At 37.4% G+C, this 21,114-nt stretch overlaps 1 protein-coding gene across 4 annotated transcripts in view; it reads left to right on the forward strand.

The window, feature by feature from the left end:
- The window catches only part of ZNF106 (zinc finger protein 106), a 45,240-nt gene that overhangs the window by 1,984 nt on the left and 22,142 nt on the right, over nucleotides 1-21,114 (forward strand). For all 4 annotated transcript variants that reach the window (XR_012650786.1, XM_075030639.1, XM_075030638.1 and 1 more), the window contains exons 2-6: nucleotides 7,566-7,651; nucleotides 8,962-9,023; nucleotides 14,489-14,686; nucleotides 16,923-19,028; nucleotides 19,857-20,481. Coding sequence is in view for 3 of the 4 variants with exons in the window: in XM_075030639.1 (XP_074886740.1) it covers nucleotides 7,598-7,651; nucleotides 8,962-9,023; nucleotides 14,489-14,686; nucleotides 16,923-19,028; nucleotides 19,857-20,481 (3,045 nt within the window). In the remaining variant the exon portion in view is untranslated. The remainder of the gene's footprint in view (nucleotides 1-7,565; nucleotides 7,652-8,961; nucleotides 9,024-14,488; nucleotides 14,687-16,922; nucleotides 19,029-19,856; nucleotides 20,482-21,114) is intronic.

Here is a 21,114-nt window from a genome sequence, read left to right on the forward strand (position 1 = left end):
TTTCCAAAAATTTTGTTAATAGTTTTGCTGAAGTTTGAAAGTATCTCCCCATTAGCACTGCAATATTTGGAATGAATATTGTAGGTTCTAAGGGCCAGTGCAATGTGGCTTTGTAACTTCTTACCTTGGAAAATAGATTCCTATTCTGAAGTCCTTTCTATTAAAGGCAACTGTATTACTTTTTTTTTTTTTTTAAGTACTTGCTTGAGTTCAACTGAACTGGCAGTACAAGGCAACTGCATTTGCACCACCACGTACGTTCCACTGATTTTTGTAGGTAAAATTTGTTAAATAGGCGCTGTATTCTAGCGTTTTCAATTTGGAACAAGCAAACACACTGAGTCAATTTGGTCGCTGTGACCAAACTTTGGGTAACTTCTAGTCCATATGTCAAAAAATGTCACACGTTTGAAGAGATGTCAGCTAAATGCATCTAATTTATGCAGGACTGTGATATCCAGTACAAAGAGTAACAGCAATCACTATCCTATAAATACGTATTAAAATTGTGTAAGAGATACTAAGACTTGTAGAGAACCTCATCTATGTAAAATTAAGGTATTTTTCCATTGAATTTTTCCACTTTATCTCATAAAGACAAAATTCATAAGACATCTGGAATCAAATTTAAATTTCATCAGAATCAAATTTTTAAACATCTGTTAATCATCTGTGAACTCTGCCACCAGATGGTGTCATAAGATTTGAGACATTATCTGACTCAAACCGGTTATAGGAAAATAAGAGGATACTATGCATTACAATAACTTCTTTGTTTTTATAAAAATATTTTTCATATTTGTAGTATAAGGGATTTTTCTCATCTAGTCCTAGACTGTTTTACATTTTGATCCCATGTTGTCTGAGCCGCTAATATTCAGCCCTGGGACAAACTGTGCTACAGAGATGTAGGAATTCAGGCAGACCCTTGTATTTCTATTGCCTGGTTGTTAATGACTGCTGTGCTAATGTTTGGGATCCTTAACTTGAACTTACTTGGCACCAAAAGCTCCAGTGCTGAAGAGAGACCTGACTACCTTGGTCTGAGTGCCTCAACTCACTCTCCAGTGGTTCTTCATACTCTGTAGTGACTGTATGAATAGAAAAAGCTCAATGACTGACTGGATGCTCTCCTATACGCTCTCTTGTGTCTATGTAGATCTTTCTTAGGGAGTCTGAGTCATTTTGCGAAGGCCAGGTACCTGCTTCTGTGGAATGCAATAGATGGGATGCATAAAGTAGTCTGTTTTGATTTGGCTTCTGAGTCCCCGATCTTAACTTCTAATTGGTGAAAGAGACATAGTATGCATACCTGTGAAGGGTATTATGAGCTTAAATACCCTAGGAAGGAGAAAAAAGATACAGCTAAATGATACAGAAATATGTGTAAAATTAAGTGGTGGGTATTTCTGTTATTCTTATGAGGGTCTGTTGAAGACAAGGTTATCAGAATAAGTGTGAATTCTTCTGCAAGTCACAGAAAAATCTAAATTGGTTAAGTTATTTGTCCCACATCTTGTGGATCACTATGTTGCTTCTTAATAAGACTTTGTCTCAATCATTATCAATTATATTGGAGGCTGTAATGGTAGTAGGGGTACAAAGACAATTCCCTTCTCCAAAGGGTGCTCATAGGGGTCTTAGTTGGAATACTATGTCCAGTTTTGGATGTTCCGTTTAGTGTTGTGGGCAATTTGGAAAGAGGAATGGCAATTTTAGGAGGCTCAGGAAATGTGGTGTTTGAGGAAAACATCTGAAGAAAAAGAGTTTGCATATGTCTAAAAATGAACAGGCAGTGTAGGGGAAAACAGAAGCTTTCCAGGTGTATGGATTTTAAGTGTCATAAATGACAGCATACCGCAATGATGCTGAAGAGCTCTCCGTTCCAATTAAGACAGCGGATATCCCTGAATCTTCCAGTGCGTAAAAAGCTATCATAAGTAAGAGCAGTAAGTAATTTACTTTCACTAAGGAGGAATTGTCATCTCAGTTTACAGCAAGGAAAACTTAGTTTGGATATTAGGAAATTATTAGCATTGCTTATATGTAGGGAATTAGAAAGATGCAGTTTGATTGTGACTTAGGGTGTATATATTCTTCTGGTCTGTACTCCATTCTTAGATTTACTTGAAATAAAAATAGACATCAGTGAAAACTCTGTGTTTATGCCAGGTGTTCCTGTGCCTGTGCTGGTCTGTTTAAGGTATTTCTCTGCAGTCTCCTTATCTCCAGTATACCTTCCCTGTATATTGTAAAAAGCCAGCCGTACCCATGGGATAGCATGCAAACAGTTTCTGTTAGATGTCTTCTAGGCTAGTTAGTGGAGTCAACTTTATTGCTTTTAACAGGAACTTAAAGAACTTTGATCTGTGAAATAACTCTTCTCTCCTTCTGGCTCAATGTCAAAACAGTTGAGCACTCAGCTGCCCAGTTATAACATTTGCTGTGCATTGTTGCTGCTTCAGTGCTGAGGGGTTTAGAGTACCCTCAGTCTGTCATGGGGATGAAGTTAAATCTTGGAAAGCAGGGAGGAATTTACCTTAAAAGTCTTGCTTCTGGTACAAGTATTTTAACTACTGGACTGTAATATAGTTATCTCCTTAGCCATGTTAAAAAAAATCCACCTGTGACTACAAAGTAGTTTGTACAGTGCATGATAGTGTGCTGGATGAGAATAATGCTGTTAGTCATGACTTAACTTCAGGAAGTCCTTAAATTCCTGTCTGTTGATCTGGTTAGGTTGCAAAGATCAGCATCATAGAAGGTTAAAGTGCCTCCCACATATGCTCAGAAGTAATGTTAAGGTAATTGGTAAAAGTTATGGTCTTGTAAGGGGATGCGTAGTGATTTCAGATGCCTCAAGGGCAATGAATCTGGGAAGGAGAGAGAATCTTTGAATATTGGTGCTTTATTCCACAAAAATTCTGCTGGAGGTGATGAAATTTGAGCATAGGTCTCTGTCTTGTTATGATGAATTACTTGTTTTGTACAACATTCTCAGCAGCGGTACAGGGCTTTGATGTTTGGAGCAGTGTGTAATACAGGGAAGTGGTTTTATGGTCATAAAATTTTTCCTTAAGAAAATCTCTCTCTATTACTAGGCTTTAATAAATCATTATTTAGTTAGATTAGCAATCGTTAACTGCTTTGTAGCATTTGTTTATCAAAATAGGTGGTTGGATACAGCTTTCAAAGGCCTATGTGGTGTTCTCCAGGTTTTCCTGTGAAAAGACCAGGATTCTTGGCAGATTAGCAAAATAAATTGTGCTGATCATCAAACTACATATGGTCTAGCCTAGCAGTGGTTAAGTGTTTCCCAGGGCCTAAATACAATTCCCTTCCTAATTCTTCTGAGCAAGAGGCTTCTGTCCAAGTCAAAATGACTTTGTGTCCACCACTTCCTCCCATCAGACAACTAAAGATTTCATGAATGCACTTTGTGGTGAGTTGCTTCTTTCCTCTCTGCTCTCCTGTCCTTTCTCATGTCTGTGGCAGCTGTATTACTGTTCTACAGCGCAACTACGACATGTGCAATCGGTTGCTGCAGGAGAGAAGTCGCTAAAGCAGGAGGAGCAACATCCCTGTGAGGAGCTGAGGAGCATGTTGCTGCAGAGCATTCTGCCACGGTGAACTTCTAGACTCCCGTTCTTGTCAAGGGTAGAGTTTCCACTGCTATCTGTAGGGACATGCAGCATTTAGGCAGGCCTTTAGACAGGCCAGCGCTGCTGATCTCTCTGAGGCCTCCTGAGGATTTCTAGGCAGCTGGAATGCCGGGCTGCCCGCCCCAATCCATGGCACTTGTGGCTTTATATAGTCACTGTTCAGCCACTGATCTGTAGCAGATTTAACCTTGACGTACATTTTTAATGTATGTTATCCGGTAAGGTTGAATAACTGTGGACAAATGGATGTTGTAGCAGGAAGTAGTCTAATGCCTTATTTTCTTTGTAGACTATTTTTACTTGTGAGAAGTATTCTCCAAAAATCTCCGTAGCAGACTTGCTTAAGTTAATTAAAACTGTGTGGTGTTTCCAAGCTCTGGGCAGGTGCAGGATTTGGGCAAGTTGCATTTACACCACACAGTTGTAAAATGCATCCCTTCCCTTTAAAACAAACAAATAAAAAATCACCCACTGAATAGTTATATTCTCTCAAAATAGAAAGTTGCCATATTATCTCATTTGTTTTGAAGGCTTTACATTTTGCTGTTGATGTGTTTCTCGTCTATATGGTGGTGGGGTCTTTTTGGCAAAACCTTATCTTCGCTTGCAGTTTGCTCATTTTTTAGAGTAGCTCATTTTCCTATTAAAGTTACATAAGTAATTTCCTATGCTATGCAGGCAGTTGGTGATTTCAGAAGCACAAACTGTTAAATCTGATAAAAGCTTGAAGGTTGTTTGGTCTTTAAAGTATGGGATTTTTTTCTTTTGTTAGGAATTCAAATATGCCTGCATTTATGTAGAGAAAGCTCTGTTTCTGAAGTTTCTCGGTATGAAAGTTTTGTGATTGAACAGACAGTGTATGATGAGATGAAATGCCATCACTGGCTACATGGCTCAAAAGCTGTCTGCTTCTTGTCACTGTTGCATAGTGAGTGAGAGAATACCTTGAATTTATAATGTTTTTCAAAGTACTTCATGAAAGTTCTTTTACAGTGAAATTGAACTACTTCATTAAAGTGAGCCATGGGTTTTATAGCAGAATTTGGGAGAAAGCTAAGGATGAAGGGAAGTGGTTTATCTCTATGTAGACAGTAAGTCAAGAGGTGATCTAGAAATAGAATGTGGGTCTGTCTTCTCCCAGTCCCTGTAGCATCTACTGAATCTCTTTACAGCTGAGTCCTTGCCTCTAAGGGCTTCTCTCTGCTGAGGTGAAAGTTTCACTTTTCATAGTGACATCCAATAGCATTTGAAGTCCATTAGTATTTTTAGTACTGTCATAAGTAATGCCCAGTTGATTGGGCAGTTAGCCTAAAACTCTTCCTGTAATCATGTGTAGTTACTGTATGTTTTAATTAGCCAAAACAGGTGTAATGTTAGCTCTATTTGTGAAAGCTTTTTAATGTTACGCGCTAACTGGTGTCAGCAAGTCACCATACTTCACTGGGCTGCTTTTCCTGATTTAAGTCCCATGCTGCAGTTTCACCCTTGTGCTGAATTAATTCTGTAAATACGTTAGTAATCTTGAACACGAGCCTGAGCACATGTAGGGTATTACTCCACTAAACTACAAAGTAGAGCTAGTGAAGAATGTTGGGGGAGTACAGAATATTTTAATGCAAGAGGAAGTATCTGAAATTGGTGCAATGATTAGCGCCCTTGCTTTTCAGGTGTAACTTCATATTAATCACATTAAAACAGCTTTCCTATATTGGGTAGGCATCCAAACCTTTGTCACTTGTCTATAATTATGAATAATTCTTTTATATTTGTTGCAGCTGCACAGATTGTGTATAAACAGTATGTTGATGATGTGCTCCTAGACTCACCTAACAACCTATTGGAAAATCATGAGGCTGAAATATCTCATTTTCTGTCTCTACTCATATTAGCTTAAACTTTCCTTAACTGCTGTCTCAGTTGAAATATATTTAAAAACAAGTTATACTCTTTATATGTGGTTTCAAAGTAATTTGTTCCAAAACTTGGTATTTCTGTGTTCTGACCTTCCATGAAAGCAGGTGCTTTTGCATGCACATCACTGATATCATATGAATTTATATGCATACTCTATATGACTTAGGCTGGTACAAAGTTCTGAATGATCTTGTACCTTTCTTGGGGGTGATTTGTCGAAATAAATAGCTCTTACTAATGATTTGAGTACATCAGGTGCCCATGTGATGAAGCTAGAGAATGCATATTTAAACACTATCAGGTATTTCAGTGAGACCAAGAATGGCACCCTAGAAATGCTGGTTAGGGAACAGAAAAAGACGATTGAATCTCCTGTTGTGTTTTAAGTGTGTTTGTTTTGGTGTTTTTGATGATGTGGATTTTTATAGGGAGGAAACTGCTTTCTCTGTTGTCTAAAGGTGAAAGGGCTATTGCAACTCTCAGTTCCTTCCCCTTTAAGCTGGACAGATGCTGGTGCATACATAACTGTAAATGGACATGCAAATCTGGAGGAAAAGAGTTATTTATCAAAGAGCATTTTGAAATGACAGTGGATGTGGTTTTACTTGCTTATTTTTGTTTGTTTACGGTTGGACAGTACCACTGAATGTCAGACCTGCTTTAACTCTAGGTAACCTGGATTTTGTAAAAATCCAGTTCTTGCCCTTTCTTCACAGCTTCTAGTCAGAGGGTTTGATGCCCCTGATAGAGAAGGTTGATGGTAAATAATTAGAATTAACTTTGTAGGGTAAGCTGTGGAGATGAGCTGTTGAAGGGCTCTTGTAGGTTAAGTTTGATGATATTAGCTAAGTTAGCTCTGAAGTTGACTAAAGTTAGATAGCAAAGCTTGGAAGGATTTGTCTTTCTGTGTGGAGATCTAAAAATGCCTACTAGTAAAAAGATACATTTCTTTCCACTTTAGGGTGAGGAACTGCCTCTGTGAAGTCAATAAAAAATTACTATAATGCTTCATCATTCTGCATTTTAGTGTCTTTCTCTTAAAAGAAAGGGCAAAGATTATACCCTGTTCCTTATGCCGACATGTCTGTCTTTGTATTATAACCTAGACTGTTATGTACCTCTCTAATTTGATTGCTCTCCTTATGAATTAAACATTATGATAAAATACATATGGCATTTAATTTGACCTGCTGGTGCTTTCATTTGCATATATATACAAGTCTTAAGTAGATCAGTGTTAAAATGTTTAATTTTCTAGTGCAAAGTTTTGAATAATATTGTACTCTTGGGACTAATTAATGAAAATCAATAGCTTTTATTAATGATTCAAATACATAAGGTGCCATGTAGAGCATGGTGTTAGAGAATGTATCTCAAGATGCTGTCTAAATTGAGTATTTCAGTACATGCATATGTCTAGTTCTTAGGGAGGTTAATGAGAAAAATACTGAATTTAAATCACTTTAGGTTTTATTTTGTGGTGAATAAATGGACTGATAAACCTTGAAGACTAACGGTCTTTGATGTCATGAATGGCCTTTGTTTCATTTTCCTAGGTCCTTAAATATCTTCCTTGAGCTGCCCTGTGTAGCAAAATAAAGATCTGAGTTTGCCCTGCTTGGTTTCCCTAGTTCCTTAACTTCCACTCATCATCCTAGTTGAAAAGTGTTCTGTTAATCTGATATGAGTAACTGAGAGTATTCCTACAGATCTCTGTTTGCTTGTAGAATGAGTGCCATGTCTTGGGGGACAAGGAGCAAAATGAAAGAAAGGGAAAGCTACTTTTTATTATAGCTGTTTTAGATGACTATTCAAAACTACCTTACCTTTTTTTTGAAGAATATTGACTATGCACAAGAAACTTAAAGAAACTCAGCACAAGTGTTTTCATGAATAGTAACTTATTTTTACTTCCTTACTAAAAAAGATTAATGAAAAAAAAAAAGTAATCCTGAATGTTGGTTCTTTTAAAATTATTTTTATTTGCAGGTATGGGATAAGATCTTTCCAGAGTAATAAGCATGGTTCGAGAACGAAAATGCATATTATGTCACATTGTGTACAACTCAAAAAAGGTAAATAATTAATGCTTTACAGCTGTTGGTAGATACCAACAGGAAGATACTAATAAGAAATGTGTGTAATACTTCAATTTTAAAATTGTGCAAAGTGTGAGGGTTTTTCCATCTACCAGGAATATATTGATCTAGGTCTATGACAAATCAAATAATATATTTGCATGTGCTTTAGAGTATCTTTCTTGAAATGACCTGTGCAGTATGCTTGATTCTGAATGTTAAAAATATTGAGGTCTGAGTTTTTCATATTGTATAAAGATACTAAAGTCAAAAGCGCTCAAACTTATTTAGCTATAAATTATGGTATGTTAAGTATACTGTAATACACAATTTTTAAAATTCCTTTTGGGAGGTCTGTGTTTCTGTATGGAAGGACAATGTGGAATTATGCAGCCCAGCATGTGTTTTCATTAATGTGTCAATTTGGTGTGTACCTTCTGTGTACTGCATATCATGCAAAGCCTGCATTGAAACGGACTGTTTTTTAATGGACCTTCATATATTGCTTACCCACATGGGTACCTTGCAAATGCCCATGTATTAATTCACACAACTGTCCAACCCTGAAGATGTTTCTTTCCCTTTGCGGATGGGATTTCAAGGACTAAAGAGGATAGTGATTAGTATCTGTTCTTTGAAGAATTCCAAACACTTTGGCTTAAACACAGAGAAAGTTAAATCTTCTGAAATGCTTCCTTTCACTGAATTACAAACATTCTTTCTCTTCCAGCAGCTCTCTTTCAATAGCAATTAATTATAACAGCACTGCAGATCAAGGGTGCTGTAAACAACAAACTGGTATGTTATGTACATCTCAGTTTCTGAAGCGCATCTAGCACAGTAAAATAGTACGTGATGATGAAATTACAGCTGTATCATAATACAAATACAGAGAGTCTGCTCAGATTGCACAGGAAAACTGTTTTAAGTGCTGTGATTCTGGAGAGTGGTCTCAATGAGACTTTTAATAAAAATGATGATCAATAGTAATTTGTCAAAAATCAGTGTAATAAGCTTTGCTACATGCACTCCTGTTTGTCTTTCTCCTGGAATTCTGCCCCCCTTCTGTTGAATTCTAATGACTCCTGTGTGTCCTTCCTCAGGAAAGGTAACATTATATGACTTCCTGAGAGTGTGACTACTTGTACTTTCATGGTCATAGAAACGGGAATGGCAACTGCTGTAGCCCTACAGGAGTAGAGTACACCTTCCTGCAAGGCAGGAGAGTTCTCCAAAGTGAGCTTTTCACATATGATAAACCATTTTGTTTTGTTTTGACCAATTTTACTTTTTTCCCCATGTTGAAGGAGATGGAAGAACACATGAGAAGCATGCTTCACCACAGAGAACTTGAAAACCTGAAGGGAAGGTATGAATGAGAACAATCTTGCATCATTCCTCTCTATGCATTTTATATGTCACTCTCTGGAAGAACTCGTGTCCTATTTCCCATATAAGCTGAATTGCACAATTTATTTTTATGCATCACTTAGTTACATGCCTTGTGATAAAGCTGGCAATGAACGTGTTCTCTTAATGTCAAAAACTTGAGGCAAATGATGTGGAAGAAAGCTCTCCTGTATTTCTTGGACTGCAGTGAAATAAAATTAAAAAACATGTTTTTTAAGTCTTGGCATTTTCATGCTTGGTTTCTTGGAAGCACTAGAATTTTGCTTTTGACAGAATTATGACCACTGGTATTTTCCTTTTTAAAATGTTTTTTAGAAGTTTTCAATGATGTAGAAACAATTGTTGATCTTTTAAGCCACTTTGAGAAGACTGCTATCTGGGCTGTAAAGTCTGCATCTACTTGTGGCTGCCTTGTCCTCTGCCACCCTGGTCCAGTTGTTTGGTTAAGGGACCTAACCATCGTGGATGGTGTTTTCCTTCTGATTTCCTTGGTTTTATTTGCAACCTTTGGAAGCAGGAGGAGGGAGCTAAGGGGTATTCAAATATCATCCTGATAATATGGAATCAGGTTGTAACCAGAGTGCACTTAAAAGTGCTTTCAGGTGTATGGGGTTTGAGGTTGAGGTAGCCAGAAGGATCAGATAGTCTGCACTTATGTATATGATCTACAAACTAATTTTTAATCATTTTGCAGCACAAATTTTATATGGAAGTGGCAAATCTCTTTTAAACATCTTTTAAAGGACTAAAGTGATCTTCTTTCACATCCATCTTGTATCCAGGGCAGAAAATCTGTAGACTACTTGTGTTTGCATGCTAGCTTTTCATTCATGTAGCTTTTATTCTGTTGTTTTGTGTAAGGTGAGAGCAGCTGTTAGGGCTCAAGTCCCTTTTTTTAAGGAGTTAACTATTAAAGAAAGGCTGAGTGAAATTAAAACTCTGATCTGTGCTGTGATAGATACTAATGCCAATGTATACTGTGCCAGGTTGAATTCTAGTAAAACTCTTACTGTTTTGTTTTATAATGTTTCTAAAGTAGAGGAAGTTAGAAACTTATTTCTCTTCAGTAACTTCTTATGTGAAAAGCATACATAGAGCTACAGAACAGTGTCCATGTTTGGAGTACAAGATTATATTACATACATGCCACAGATGAAGACATTTGTTGGAGCCAGCTGTATAGTATTTTATACTACTGTTGTGTATAATTGCTAAGTGTTGCTGTAGTTTCTCTAAATCAGCACCTTAAAATGTTTTTAGGTTAAGACTTCCAGAAAATCTGTAGCATATGTGTATGCCCGCTTATATCCACTAGCATTTCAAATTCTCTCTCTAAAATAAAAAAATAACCCTTATTGCAGGACAGTAAGTAAAAAGATACTGCTTACCTTGAAGTGCATATTGACTCTTAGTAAATAGTCTCTGTTGTCTAATTTCTACTTCCATTTAATATTTGATTAAATTGTCTGGAGCTTCACAGCACTGGGAAGTGCTGTAAACTGGGAAAAGAACTTCCATCTTCAGAATCTCCATCACCAGCCTGTCTTTAGGCAGGGGTTGTGTGGACTATCAAAATGTTAAAATATATCGGAAAGAAAATTAAATAATCTTTCCGTCTTGAAATTAAATTTGTTTTAGTGGGATTCAGAAAATCTTCAAGCTGTCCAGATTAACAAAGTTGTTCTTGTGTCACATTGAGAAAATGTATGAAAGCAGCTTTTTGGAAGCTATTTCATTAAAAAAAAAACAGAAAACCCCCAAAAAACGCTTTGTAGTAACGATAGAGGGCATAAAAATTCCACACCCTTTTTTTTTTTTCTTTTCTCCTGCCATTGCTATCCCTTGCTCAGCCCTATGTTTCTTGGGTTTCTTTTGTTCTGAATTCAGATACTTACTTAAAAAGAAAAGAAAACCAAAAAACCCCAGATAATTTTGTGTTCTCTGCTTTGCCCCATACAGCTGGGTCTTGGGAGTTAAGAACATTCTGAAAATGTGCCTGGGATCAAGCACATCATGCTATTTGATATCTGTCCTGTTGAGCGTGGAAAGGATTTGTTCTGTTACTGAGCAGCTGGGAAGGGGTAGCTCAGAAACCAGAATGTCCTCTGCACTAGAAGCAGACTTAGGGCTTCTGGTCAACTAACTTGTAGAGCATTTCTGTTCTGGACTTTCTTCTGACAATGATTCTGAGATCAGCTTAAAATGTCATGTATTTTGGCATCTTAGTTAATGACTCTTGAAGGTAACAGTAATTTCTAGAAGTTATATATTGTGTCTGCAGTGGCTTGCAAGTGATCTGACAATTCTTGGTTTTCCATTTCCGTAAGACTGAAATTAAATTACATTTTTCATCATCATTACATTTTCTATTACTAAGGTAACTGTCTTTACTACTTCTTTCAGAAGAATGCATGGAAGGTATTTGTTCTCAAAATGAATAATGAACTTCATTTTTCACTGTACAGCAGCAACCTTGTTCTCTTACCCCATGCCTCTCCTTCTTCTTCCCATTTAAGTTTAGTAGAAGTCTTTTAGAAGTCTTACAGCCTTGTAAAGCAAAAGGTACTCCAAGTAGAAATTGTGAAGCACAAACAACAGCCTCAGGAGTGTGGTTTAGTTGTGTAACAGGATAATACCATTAAAGTGTGTAGTATCATACTACTCGAAGTATTACTACCTTCAAATTTAACATCCTACCTGAAGTAATTTTTTAGACTTCCTGTAGGGAAGAAGTAAAGGAAATGCATGCATTGGCTCACACTTTTCTCCTTTTAAAGTTAACTTAGTAATCTCAAGAGCTAGAGTAATTTTCTGAAACATTTTAAGGCTCTTCTCCTCTCCTTGAAGTCTTACGCAATGTGATATATAAGGATAATTGGATGTCAAGTACAAAGCCTTAGCGTTTTGGTTTTTGTTTTTTTGTGGTTTTTTTTAATTGGAAGTGAAATAATGCGCTTTTACGAAGAACATTGAGTCTGCCATTTGAAGTATGCATCCAGTAATAAAGCTCTTGGATGTTTTCATACTGAGAAAACTTTTGTCATGTTTATTTCAAACTGCTTTTGGCCTTCTTGTTGAACAACTAAGATTGTGTGGTGTTCCTGTGTGGTAGGGAAATGCGTAGGCATGATCAGCGTATGTCATGGAGTATGTTCAGTTCTGGCTGATACAAATGGGGATAGGGGAAGGAAAGAACCAAAGGAAATCTAAATTCTCTTAAGTATAACTAACTGAACTCCTAGCCAATTCATCTTCAATTAAAGCAGTTGCTCATATAGAAAAAATAGTGTTGATTTTAATTTAGGTTCATATAGATTAAGAGCAGGACAGAAAAGTCTAGTCACTACCCACTTGAGTCTTCTCTTTCCAGACTGTCAGTTGGTACAAGAGGCACAGCTTTGTAATTAGTAACTCACAAATTAGAAGTGATAGAAACAAGTTCTTTGTCCTTAGGCCAGCTGCTAACTCACTGGCTTTGTCCAAAGTAAGTAAAACTTTGCATTTATTTAGTTAATCTATAAATGAGGATGATGAAAGTTTATGAAAGAATTGAAACATGGGTCTTATGAAGGATTTGGATTGTTCTCTAAAACACAATTAGTACCACTGAGGTGTGTTTCCTGTTGAAATGTCCTTATGATTGAAGTGGAACGTTATGTAAAAAGAACACCTTTTTCAACAGGAAGACAACTTTATATTTGCAGTTTGCCTTGTGTGATGACCTAAGTTAAAAATTTTAGTAGCAATGCATAGCTGTGCCATTTATGAGTGTGGAGAGGATTCTTCCGATGGCATTAGTAAAATTTACTGGTTGTATTTGGGCTATCTCATTAACCCAATAAAGATAACCAAAGTACAATATATAGTATCTGGGCTTTGAATATTTATTAGTGAGTGTGAAGTGTGCAAAATGAAGTACACCCCTCTCTGGAAAATACAGACTAAATTTGTAAATTACTGGCTTTGTAAATGAAATTTATCCAAACGTTTCATCTGAAATTAGGCTGCAACATACAAAATAATTAAATGTAAAAAGTATAACTTTTATGAATTAGTCTGTCTAAAATAAAACCCTCTCTAGCTGTACCTGAATGACTGCATTGGTTAAATATCTCAACTATGTTGGTAGGAAAACCACAGATTTCCAGGATAAATAAAACATAGCTGCTGACACTCCATTAACCACTCCAATAAGGATGTTGCCTTAGTATCTTGAGTGAAGGTGCATCTTTTGATCTTTTTCTCATTTTATTTTTAACTTTTCTCTAAAAAACCAAGGTTTCATGTTTGTCTTTTTCCTTTATGGATCCCATTTTTTTGACCCCAGTTATGAACTGTGTGGTGGTATTATAATGCTACTATTACAACACTTCAGTCGCAAGTGCACCATGGGGATATGCAGATCTGCTTTTATGAATTAAATGGTAGAATTGAAGAAAGCATTGTGGAGGCAGGCAGTGAGTCATAACTTGGTCCCACTGAATTATTTGCAGTGGACTATACTCTCATTAAGTATTTTTCTGACTTTTTTGAACTGGTAAACATATTTTCCTTGTTTAGGTTTATTATTAACAATGTATTTCCTTAACAGTGGAGTATTGAAAAGATTTGTCAGGAGAACAAGTAAGGTATTTTTAGAAATCTGAATTTCTTAAAAAAAAAAAAAAAAAAAAAAAAAGTAAAAAAAATGTTGTAACCTTAATCCAGTATTCACTGAAACATGAGTAAAGCCATTTGTCTGACACAGCTGTCAACTTCCTCCAGCTGAAATAATTTCTGTATTTTTTAAGATAAGTTCTCTAAAGTAGAAAGCAGACCTCATGCACACTTGAACCAAATAAAGTACAGCGAACTGAAGACACCCTCCCATTACTCGCTGCACTGTGAAGTCTTTGGATTCCAGGCAGCAGTCTCAGCTGTCCCAGTTTAGGTTATGTTGTATCAGGATTGGCTGTATCCATATACTGCCTCCTCCCTTTTCTAAATTTCACTGGGGGAAGGCTCAAGGCAAGGATTAAATGTAGAAGCTGTCACCAGGCTACCCCAGTGCAGCTGGCACCATGGATGGGCTTCGGAGCAGCTCCTGCTAGCTCTGGAAGCCTTCCACTCTGCCTCCTCGCTCACTATGTTTCCTCTGAAAAGATTTTGAGTACAACAATTCAAGAAGAACTCCTTCTCCCAGTTAACGCAGCTTTATTACCAAGTCTTCTACCTCTTGATTGTTGGAAAAAAATCTTTTAAAAACTGACCATCAAAAAACTAGACCTTGAAAAAAAAAGCCAGAGAATTCAAGTAACTTAAATATACTGAGCAAAACCTAGTTGCCTTCAACTCAAGCACATTCAGAGGAAACAAAGTAAGATCAGAGGTACCTACCATGCCTGTTGGCAGAGTTGAAAGTCCACCCTCTGCCTCTCTTCCTAGGGACAGCAACCATGAATGCCGGGTGTGCAGGGTGACACTGGTGGGTTTGTCAGCATATGCCAAGCACATCTCCAGCCAGCTGCACAAAGACAATGTTCATGCCCATGACAGAAAAGAGGAAGAGAAAGAAGAGGCAGAAGAAGAATACCTTGACAAAGAACTCATTCAACTAATCAAGCAAAGGAAGGAACGGAACCGGTGAGTTTTCCTTTCTCCTCTCAGGTCACAAAATTGCTTTTAACACAGTTAGGATACGCTCCTAAGGCTTAGATGCTCATGAAATGTAAACTGCCTGTAGCCAGTGTACTCGTTATGAGAACAATCCAAGAGACCTATGTGGATATTGTAGTTTCAATGTGTAAATGGCATTCTGCTGAATGTTCACATTCTGTTGATCTGCTACTAGTAAGGAAGTGCAACTATTTTCCATTATAGCTAAAAACAGTCCCCAGTGTGGAATCTTGTGTTTTGAGAGCCCTAATATTTTAATATTTGATACCATTTAACTGAAAGGCTTAATAAATGTGACAGTAGTGCTAATATTGTTTGGGGTGGAGGGGTGTCTATAGGAACCTGACCTTTTAGAAACTGTTGCTGAACATGTTTTTTTATAAAACTTTTAATCTATTTTTAAAAGGAATTGGATTGTTCTGTCAGTGTCACACTGAAATCCCATAATCCTTGAATGAAATTTCTTACCTGTTTTATCTTACTGCTTACCATTAGCTAAACATAATTCTAATGGCTCACTATGAAATAGAAGGCTGCAGAGAGTAATAAGTATTGCCTTTTATCTTCCGTGTGGCTCTGCAAGTGTGCATTGCCAATATGATGTTCCAGTTGGGAATATATTGTTTGAATAAATTATGGCATGGTGATGGTATTAAAGGGGCATATGATTTTTGAAAGAAGCTCTTGCTTGTCATGGCTAGAAGTTTCAGTTAGCATCTCCAAGTGCATAAATCTGTGGAGATTATTTGGTTTTGACACCATTCTGTCATACGAGGGTGTCCCTGTACTGCACGATGGTCATGTTTTCATATTGGTCAATGTAGGTAGCAATAATGTCACTTTTCCTGGTTTTTATGGTAAAGGAGTAATGCTGTCAGTACAGTGCTATTCCGAAGCAACTAAAATCTTAGAAAACCTCTGTCCACTGGATGCTGGTTTGGAGGGTGAAAAAAAGAAAGTACATGGATTAAGTTACTAATACAGCAAAATTGTTTCCATTAGATCATAATCTAGTTGAGTCAGCTCCTAGAACTTATGGTATCACTTAGACATCGTTTCTTTGAATTCTTGTCTTAGAGCTCACTTTATCTTATGCAGTAGACCATTTCCTGTTAGAGAGTAATTATTTGTGCATCTTTTAGCAAAACTGGAGTGTGTTGAAAACTTAAAGGGTGGTACAATATGAATTTTCCATTTACTCAAATCAATTGTTTTTGAGCAGTAGTGTGAAAGTTTCCTGTCTTGCTTGTCCAGGGATCTGGAATGAATGTATTCCTATGATGTCAGGAAGAAGCATTTCTGTAATCAGTTTTTAGAAAAAGTTCTAATAAAAACTTTTCACTTGGTAGAATAAATACTTAGAATGTTTAGACTGCTTACCCTGGGAATAGCTGTTGGTGTTGAGGTAGCATTTATCTTTAAACGTACATGTGATAATTTACCACGTGTTCATGGGAAGTTGCCAAGCACAAGTACTATCCAAAGGGCAGTAGGTAGTGCTTCTGGGAGGCTCATACAGACTCAGCATTGCATGCTGTGGACTGTTCCAGTCTGTTGGTTAGAACAAGAGAAAATATATTTGTATCTGAGGTACAACTTCTGTGGACATTTTATATCTGTGTTTGAACTTAAGTTTTATAAACTGAGGTATGATCTCAGGTTTTTTTTCTCCAGTAAGTAGAATAACTGCTTTTCTCAGCCTAACTTTCCTTCTATTTTGTATCAGTTCACTTCAGTTATGCCATCTAACACCAACAGAATAGTCTTCAGAAAAAATAATCATCTCACTACTATTGAATTTTTCATCTGTCAAGATTACTGAAATTACAAAGATTATACAACAGAAAAGCTTGTTTTTCATTTGTTTATTAGTCCAATAACTAGTAAATAGAAAGGAATATTATCTTCGGAGTTAAACAGAAATATTTAAGAATTAGTCTATTAAACTGTCCCTGCACCAAATCAGTTGTTCTTGTAAGAGCAATTTTGAAATATTGTATTTAAATAAAGGTACAACATTAGTTTTGAAGGTCAGACACTACAGAAGCCTGAACAGTAAAGCAGCTAAATAAGTTATCTGTTTCTTTTTATGGGGGAAAAAAAAAAAATTCTTTCCAGTGCAAATAAAATGCATGAGGATTGTGCACTGTTGGATTTCAATGGAATGGCATCAGAATTTAGGTTATTCTCAATTGTTTTGTAGGCAAGCTGAACCAAGCTGTGCAAACCAAGAATTAGAATGTGATGATAGGAGATCACAGAGAAGGCGAGAAGAAAGAGCTACTTACAAAGAAAGAGAAGCTTATGATCAGTCATCGTGGCATCATCATAATGCATCACAAAGGGACTGGAAGTGGGAAAAGGATGATTATATTAGTCCTAGACAAGGCAAATTTTCACACTCTCAGAGGAACCTTAATATAAACAGACATTCAGGTGGCCCAAGGGGACGCTCTGTGTGGCACCAAAATGTTTCAGGAAGCTCTTCAAATCGGCATAACTATGGGAATTCTGGAAATGGTTGGCATTCAAGTGGACGGGGAGGAGGAGGAACATCAAATTGGCATCACAGTGCCAGGGAGAGAAATTCCACTTGGCACTCAGAAGGAACAGGTCATTTTTCTAGCTGGAATTCCAAGAGTTATGGAGGAAACTGGAAATCTAGTCCTCATGGTGCAAATGGCTGGAATTTTGGAAGCTCAGGAGATACATATTCGGTAGAGCCAATTAAATATAATAAGGAAAGACATGTATGGCAGCGGCAGGAGAAAGACACTGATGTTCTGCCATACAGAAAAGATCGAAGAAATAAGAGTGACTTGCTTGATTTTACTAGTGATAATCTTCCTTCTGAGGGGGCGTTGGATTTTGGTACGTTGAAGCAACCAGAAAGCAAAACTTCAAGAGCCAGTGGAAAAAGTGGCAGTCCTTCCAGAGATAAAACATATCGCTGGACTCCCTACCCATCCCAGAAAGCTGCAGAGCAGCAGCCACGGTCTGAAGATAATGTTTCTAAAACTTCAGATAAAATGGATTCTGTATTTATACCTCTTACTGATTCATCAGTGAAAGGAAAAACTTGTGAAGCCAATGTTAGCCTTTCAAAACTTAAAAAACGGGAAGCATCTTCCCCTTCTAATGTAACCTCAGATCACCTTGATTCTTACAAGGTAATGAAAGACTGTTCCAGTGGCGAAAAGCCTGACAAAGATGATGGCAGAAGTAATAGGATGCCGTCACTGAAATCCCCTCTTCTGAATATCACAGATAAAAAATTATCTTCCCCAAAGCAAGACACAAACAGTCTCTTAAAAAATGTCAAGCTTCTGTTATCCTCAACTAATGGCGAAGAGCAGAGTCATTTGAATGCACTGAACTTGGAAACAAACAGTTTCTTCTCTTATTCATCAAAGCTGCATGGTGCTTGTGCTGGTAACTTAAAAGGCAGCAAAGATGTGCTTGGTAGCAATCTTGGAGAGCCTGTTAATAACTTAAGTGAAGCAGAACAAACCCCCAAAGATGTTCAGTCCAGCCATTCCTTGCAAAATGCTCCCCTAAGCTCTTGCAAGGATACAGGTGACCAGAATAGGGAAGAAACTGGGAAAGCATCACCAAAGAATGAGTTCAGACTAGATTCATTAGAAGATGTGAGTGATGATGATTTAATGGGAAGTGAGAAGTCAGAAGCAAGAGCTGAAAAGTTGGGTTCTTCTGTTAGTTCTTGTTTACCCTGTGACACTCCAGAAGGTAAACCTGCCACCTCTGAAAAGGAAGATGATGAAAAGCTGGCTGCTTCAAGTATTGCTTCTGCTGATCTAAAAGATTCTACGTTTCAGATGGAATCCACAGTGTCTCTGTCAAGTGGTCAGGACCATTTGCATGTGGATTTGAAAACCTCCTCACAGGATGGAGAAGGGGATGAAGAGCGTGTCAAGTCACATGATCACTTTGAAATGGAAGGTTTTGAAAATCCTTCAGAGCATGAGCTGCAAAAAGGAGGAAGCCAGTCACTAGGCCTCCTTCTTCCTGATTTAAGCAAACTTGGCCTCCCTGCCTCTCTGCAAAGAGACCTGACACGACATATTAGTCTGAAGAGCAAAGCCGGGACACATCTTCCAGAGCCCAATCTCAATAACGCACGGCGCATTCGGAATGTGAGCGGCCATCGGAGGAGTGAGATTGAGAAGGAGTCAGGGCTTAAACCCACCCTCAGGCAGATTCTTAGTGCTTCCCGGCGAAATGTCAACTGGGATCAAGTCATCCAGCAGGTAACCAAGAAGAAACAGGAACTTGGCAAAGGTTTACCAAGGTTGGTAGCTTTCAGATCTAACCATGCCTCTCTGTGTGTGTGTGTTGAGGGGGGAGGGTTGTTTTTCTCCAAATCTGAAATGAATTCCAGAATCCTAAAACTAAGGCTTCAAAATGAAGCTTGCTATACCACGATCTTTTGCATATACAAATAACTTAGAGTTTTTATGATTGCTTGCTGCTGTGGATGTCTATCCATAGATAAGTGATAGTAGTCTGCTGCTCAGAAAAATTTTGATCAGTTCATAATTGTTGCTTAATATCTGAATACGGACACTAGCAATGTATTTGCTTTTCAAGTTCTAGTAAGTGGAAGAATGTAAAAATGCAATCAGGTTGTGAATAATGCTGTGACAGTTGCTTATTTCTTCATTTATTCAGGACTATGAGAAATGCTTGCATTGCTGCAGGCAGAATAAATGCTCCCTTTTCATTTGTTAATCCTTTAATCTGATACACAGTTTGGTTTTGTGTTTAGAGGAAGCAATTATGTAATACTTCACTTTTGAAACTTTCTTTAAACTTGAAGTTTTTTGAAGCATCTTGAAAAGGTGTCATATTTGCTTATTCAAAACTTGGTTTGGAATAATTATAACAACATGATTTCTGACTTGGAAATCATGCTGTTGGTTCTTGGCCACTAAATCTAATTTTGTGATACATAAAAGATACTCCATTGCCAGATGAGACCGAAAGCACAGAATACCAGGGTAATGAGTTGCCAGATCTCTTAAAGCAGTACCGTGCATTTGGGGAATTGGGAGGCTTTGTTTCTAGATTTAGCTTGCTTGTTACATGTGTATTTATTTTTCTTTTTATCTTGTTAAAGGTTTGGCATAGAAATGGTGCCTCTTGTTCAAAATGAGCAAGAGGGTCTAGAACTCGGTGAAGAATCTGATCTGTCTACTCTGGAAGGATTCCAGTGGGAAGGGATTTCCTTAGCAGTGCCTGGCTCAGCCAGAAAACGTAGCTTTTCTGAAAGCAGTGTCATTGCAGACAGAAATCCTTCTGCTTATAGCTTCTTCAGTGAACAAGCCAAAATAAAAGAAAGTGGGCAAAGGCAAATAATTGCAGCCAGCCACTCACATCACATAACATCTGGATATGAGGCAAGCGCTGATATTGCGGCTGATATGAAACGGGAGACATCTTCTCTTCCTTTATCACCATTTATATCTGAAAGAACTGAGACTAGTGGAAGGAGACACAGCCTACAGGCCACCTCTGAGGTCACAGGCCTCACAAAACAAGACCAGGAGAGCCCAGAGAAGAGAACGCCTCTTCTTGAAAAACAAAATGTACTAGAAATCTCAGAAGAAAATCGTCCAGCTTCAAATAATGCTTCACTTCTTGCAGTGTCTAATAACATAGATGCAGCTACAGACAGTAGCTGCACATCTGGTACTGAGCAGAATGACAGCCAAGGAATTGGAAAGAAGCGAAGAGCAACTGGAGTAAGTGTGCAATTTTGTTCAGCTTTGGTGCGCTAAAAATGTTTTTTTCCCCTGTCAATGGTCACTTGACCTTGGAATCATCTCTGCAAGGAGGACTTTCTCCATTTGATTGTCTTGTACATTGATAGCCTCAAACTAATTTGCTTGTTTGACTTAATTTTCTTTAAGAATCTTTTCCATTTCTATTTTCCATTTTATAGTCATGCAAGACTTCTGCTTAATCTTTTTTGATTAGTAGGAATGGCAAATGTTCTTTAATTTTGATTTGGTAACTGGCATGCTGTGCTGGGAAACGAGAGCTATTAAAATATTTCTGTGGAAGTACTTGATGTTGTAGCAACAATCTTGGTGTTTCAAAACTTTAAATGGAAGCTAGGCTGTAGTAGAAATTTGTTTTCCTTAGAATGTTACTGGTTTTATGGTCAAGCAAGGAAAGACAACCCTTTTTACAAAATTATGTACTTAAAATGATATCCTTATATCTGAATTTATTTCATTGTCCTGTCTTGGACTTACCCAAAGGGGAAAAAAAAAATGTTTCTGATCAAAATCCTCAAAAGGGGTTTGTTATATGCAGATAATTTTAATTCCTCACTGATTTAATCCTCTAGACTTTCAACTAAAACCGTAGAG

This window comes from Buteo buteo, chromosome 6 (assembly GCF_964188355.1).
Source record: "Buteo buteo chromosome 6, bButBut1.hap1.1, whole genome shotgun sequence".
NCBI classification, from domain to species: domain Eukaryota; kingdom Metazoa; phylum Chordata; class Aves; order Accipitriformes; family Accipitridae; genus Buteo; species Buteo buteo.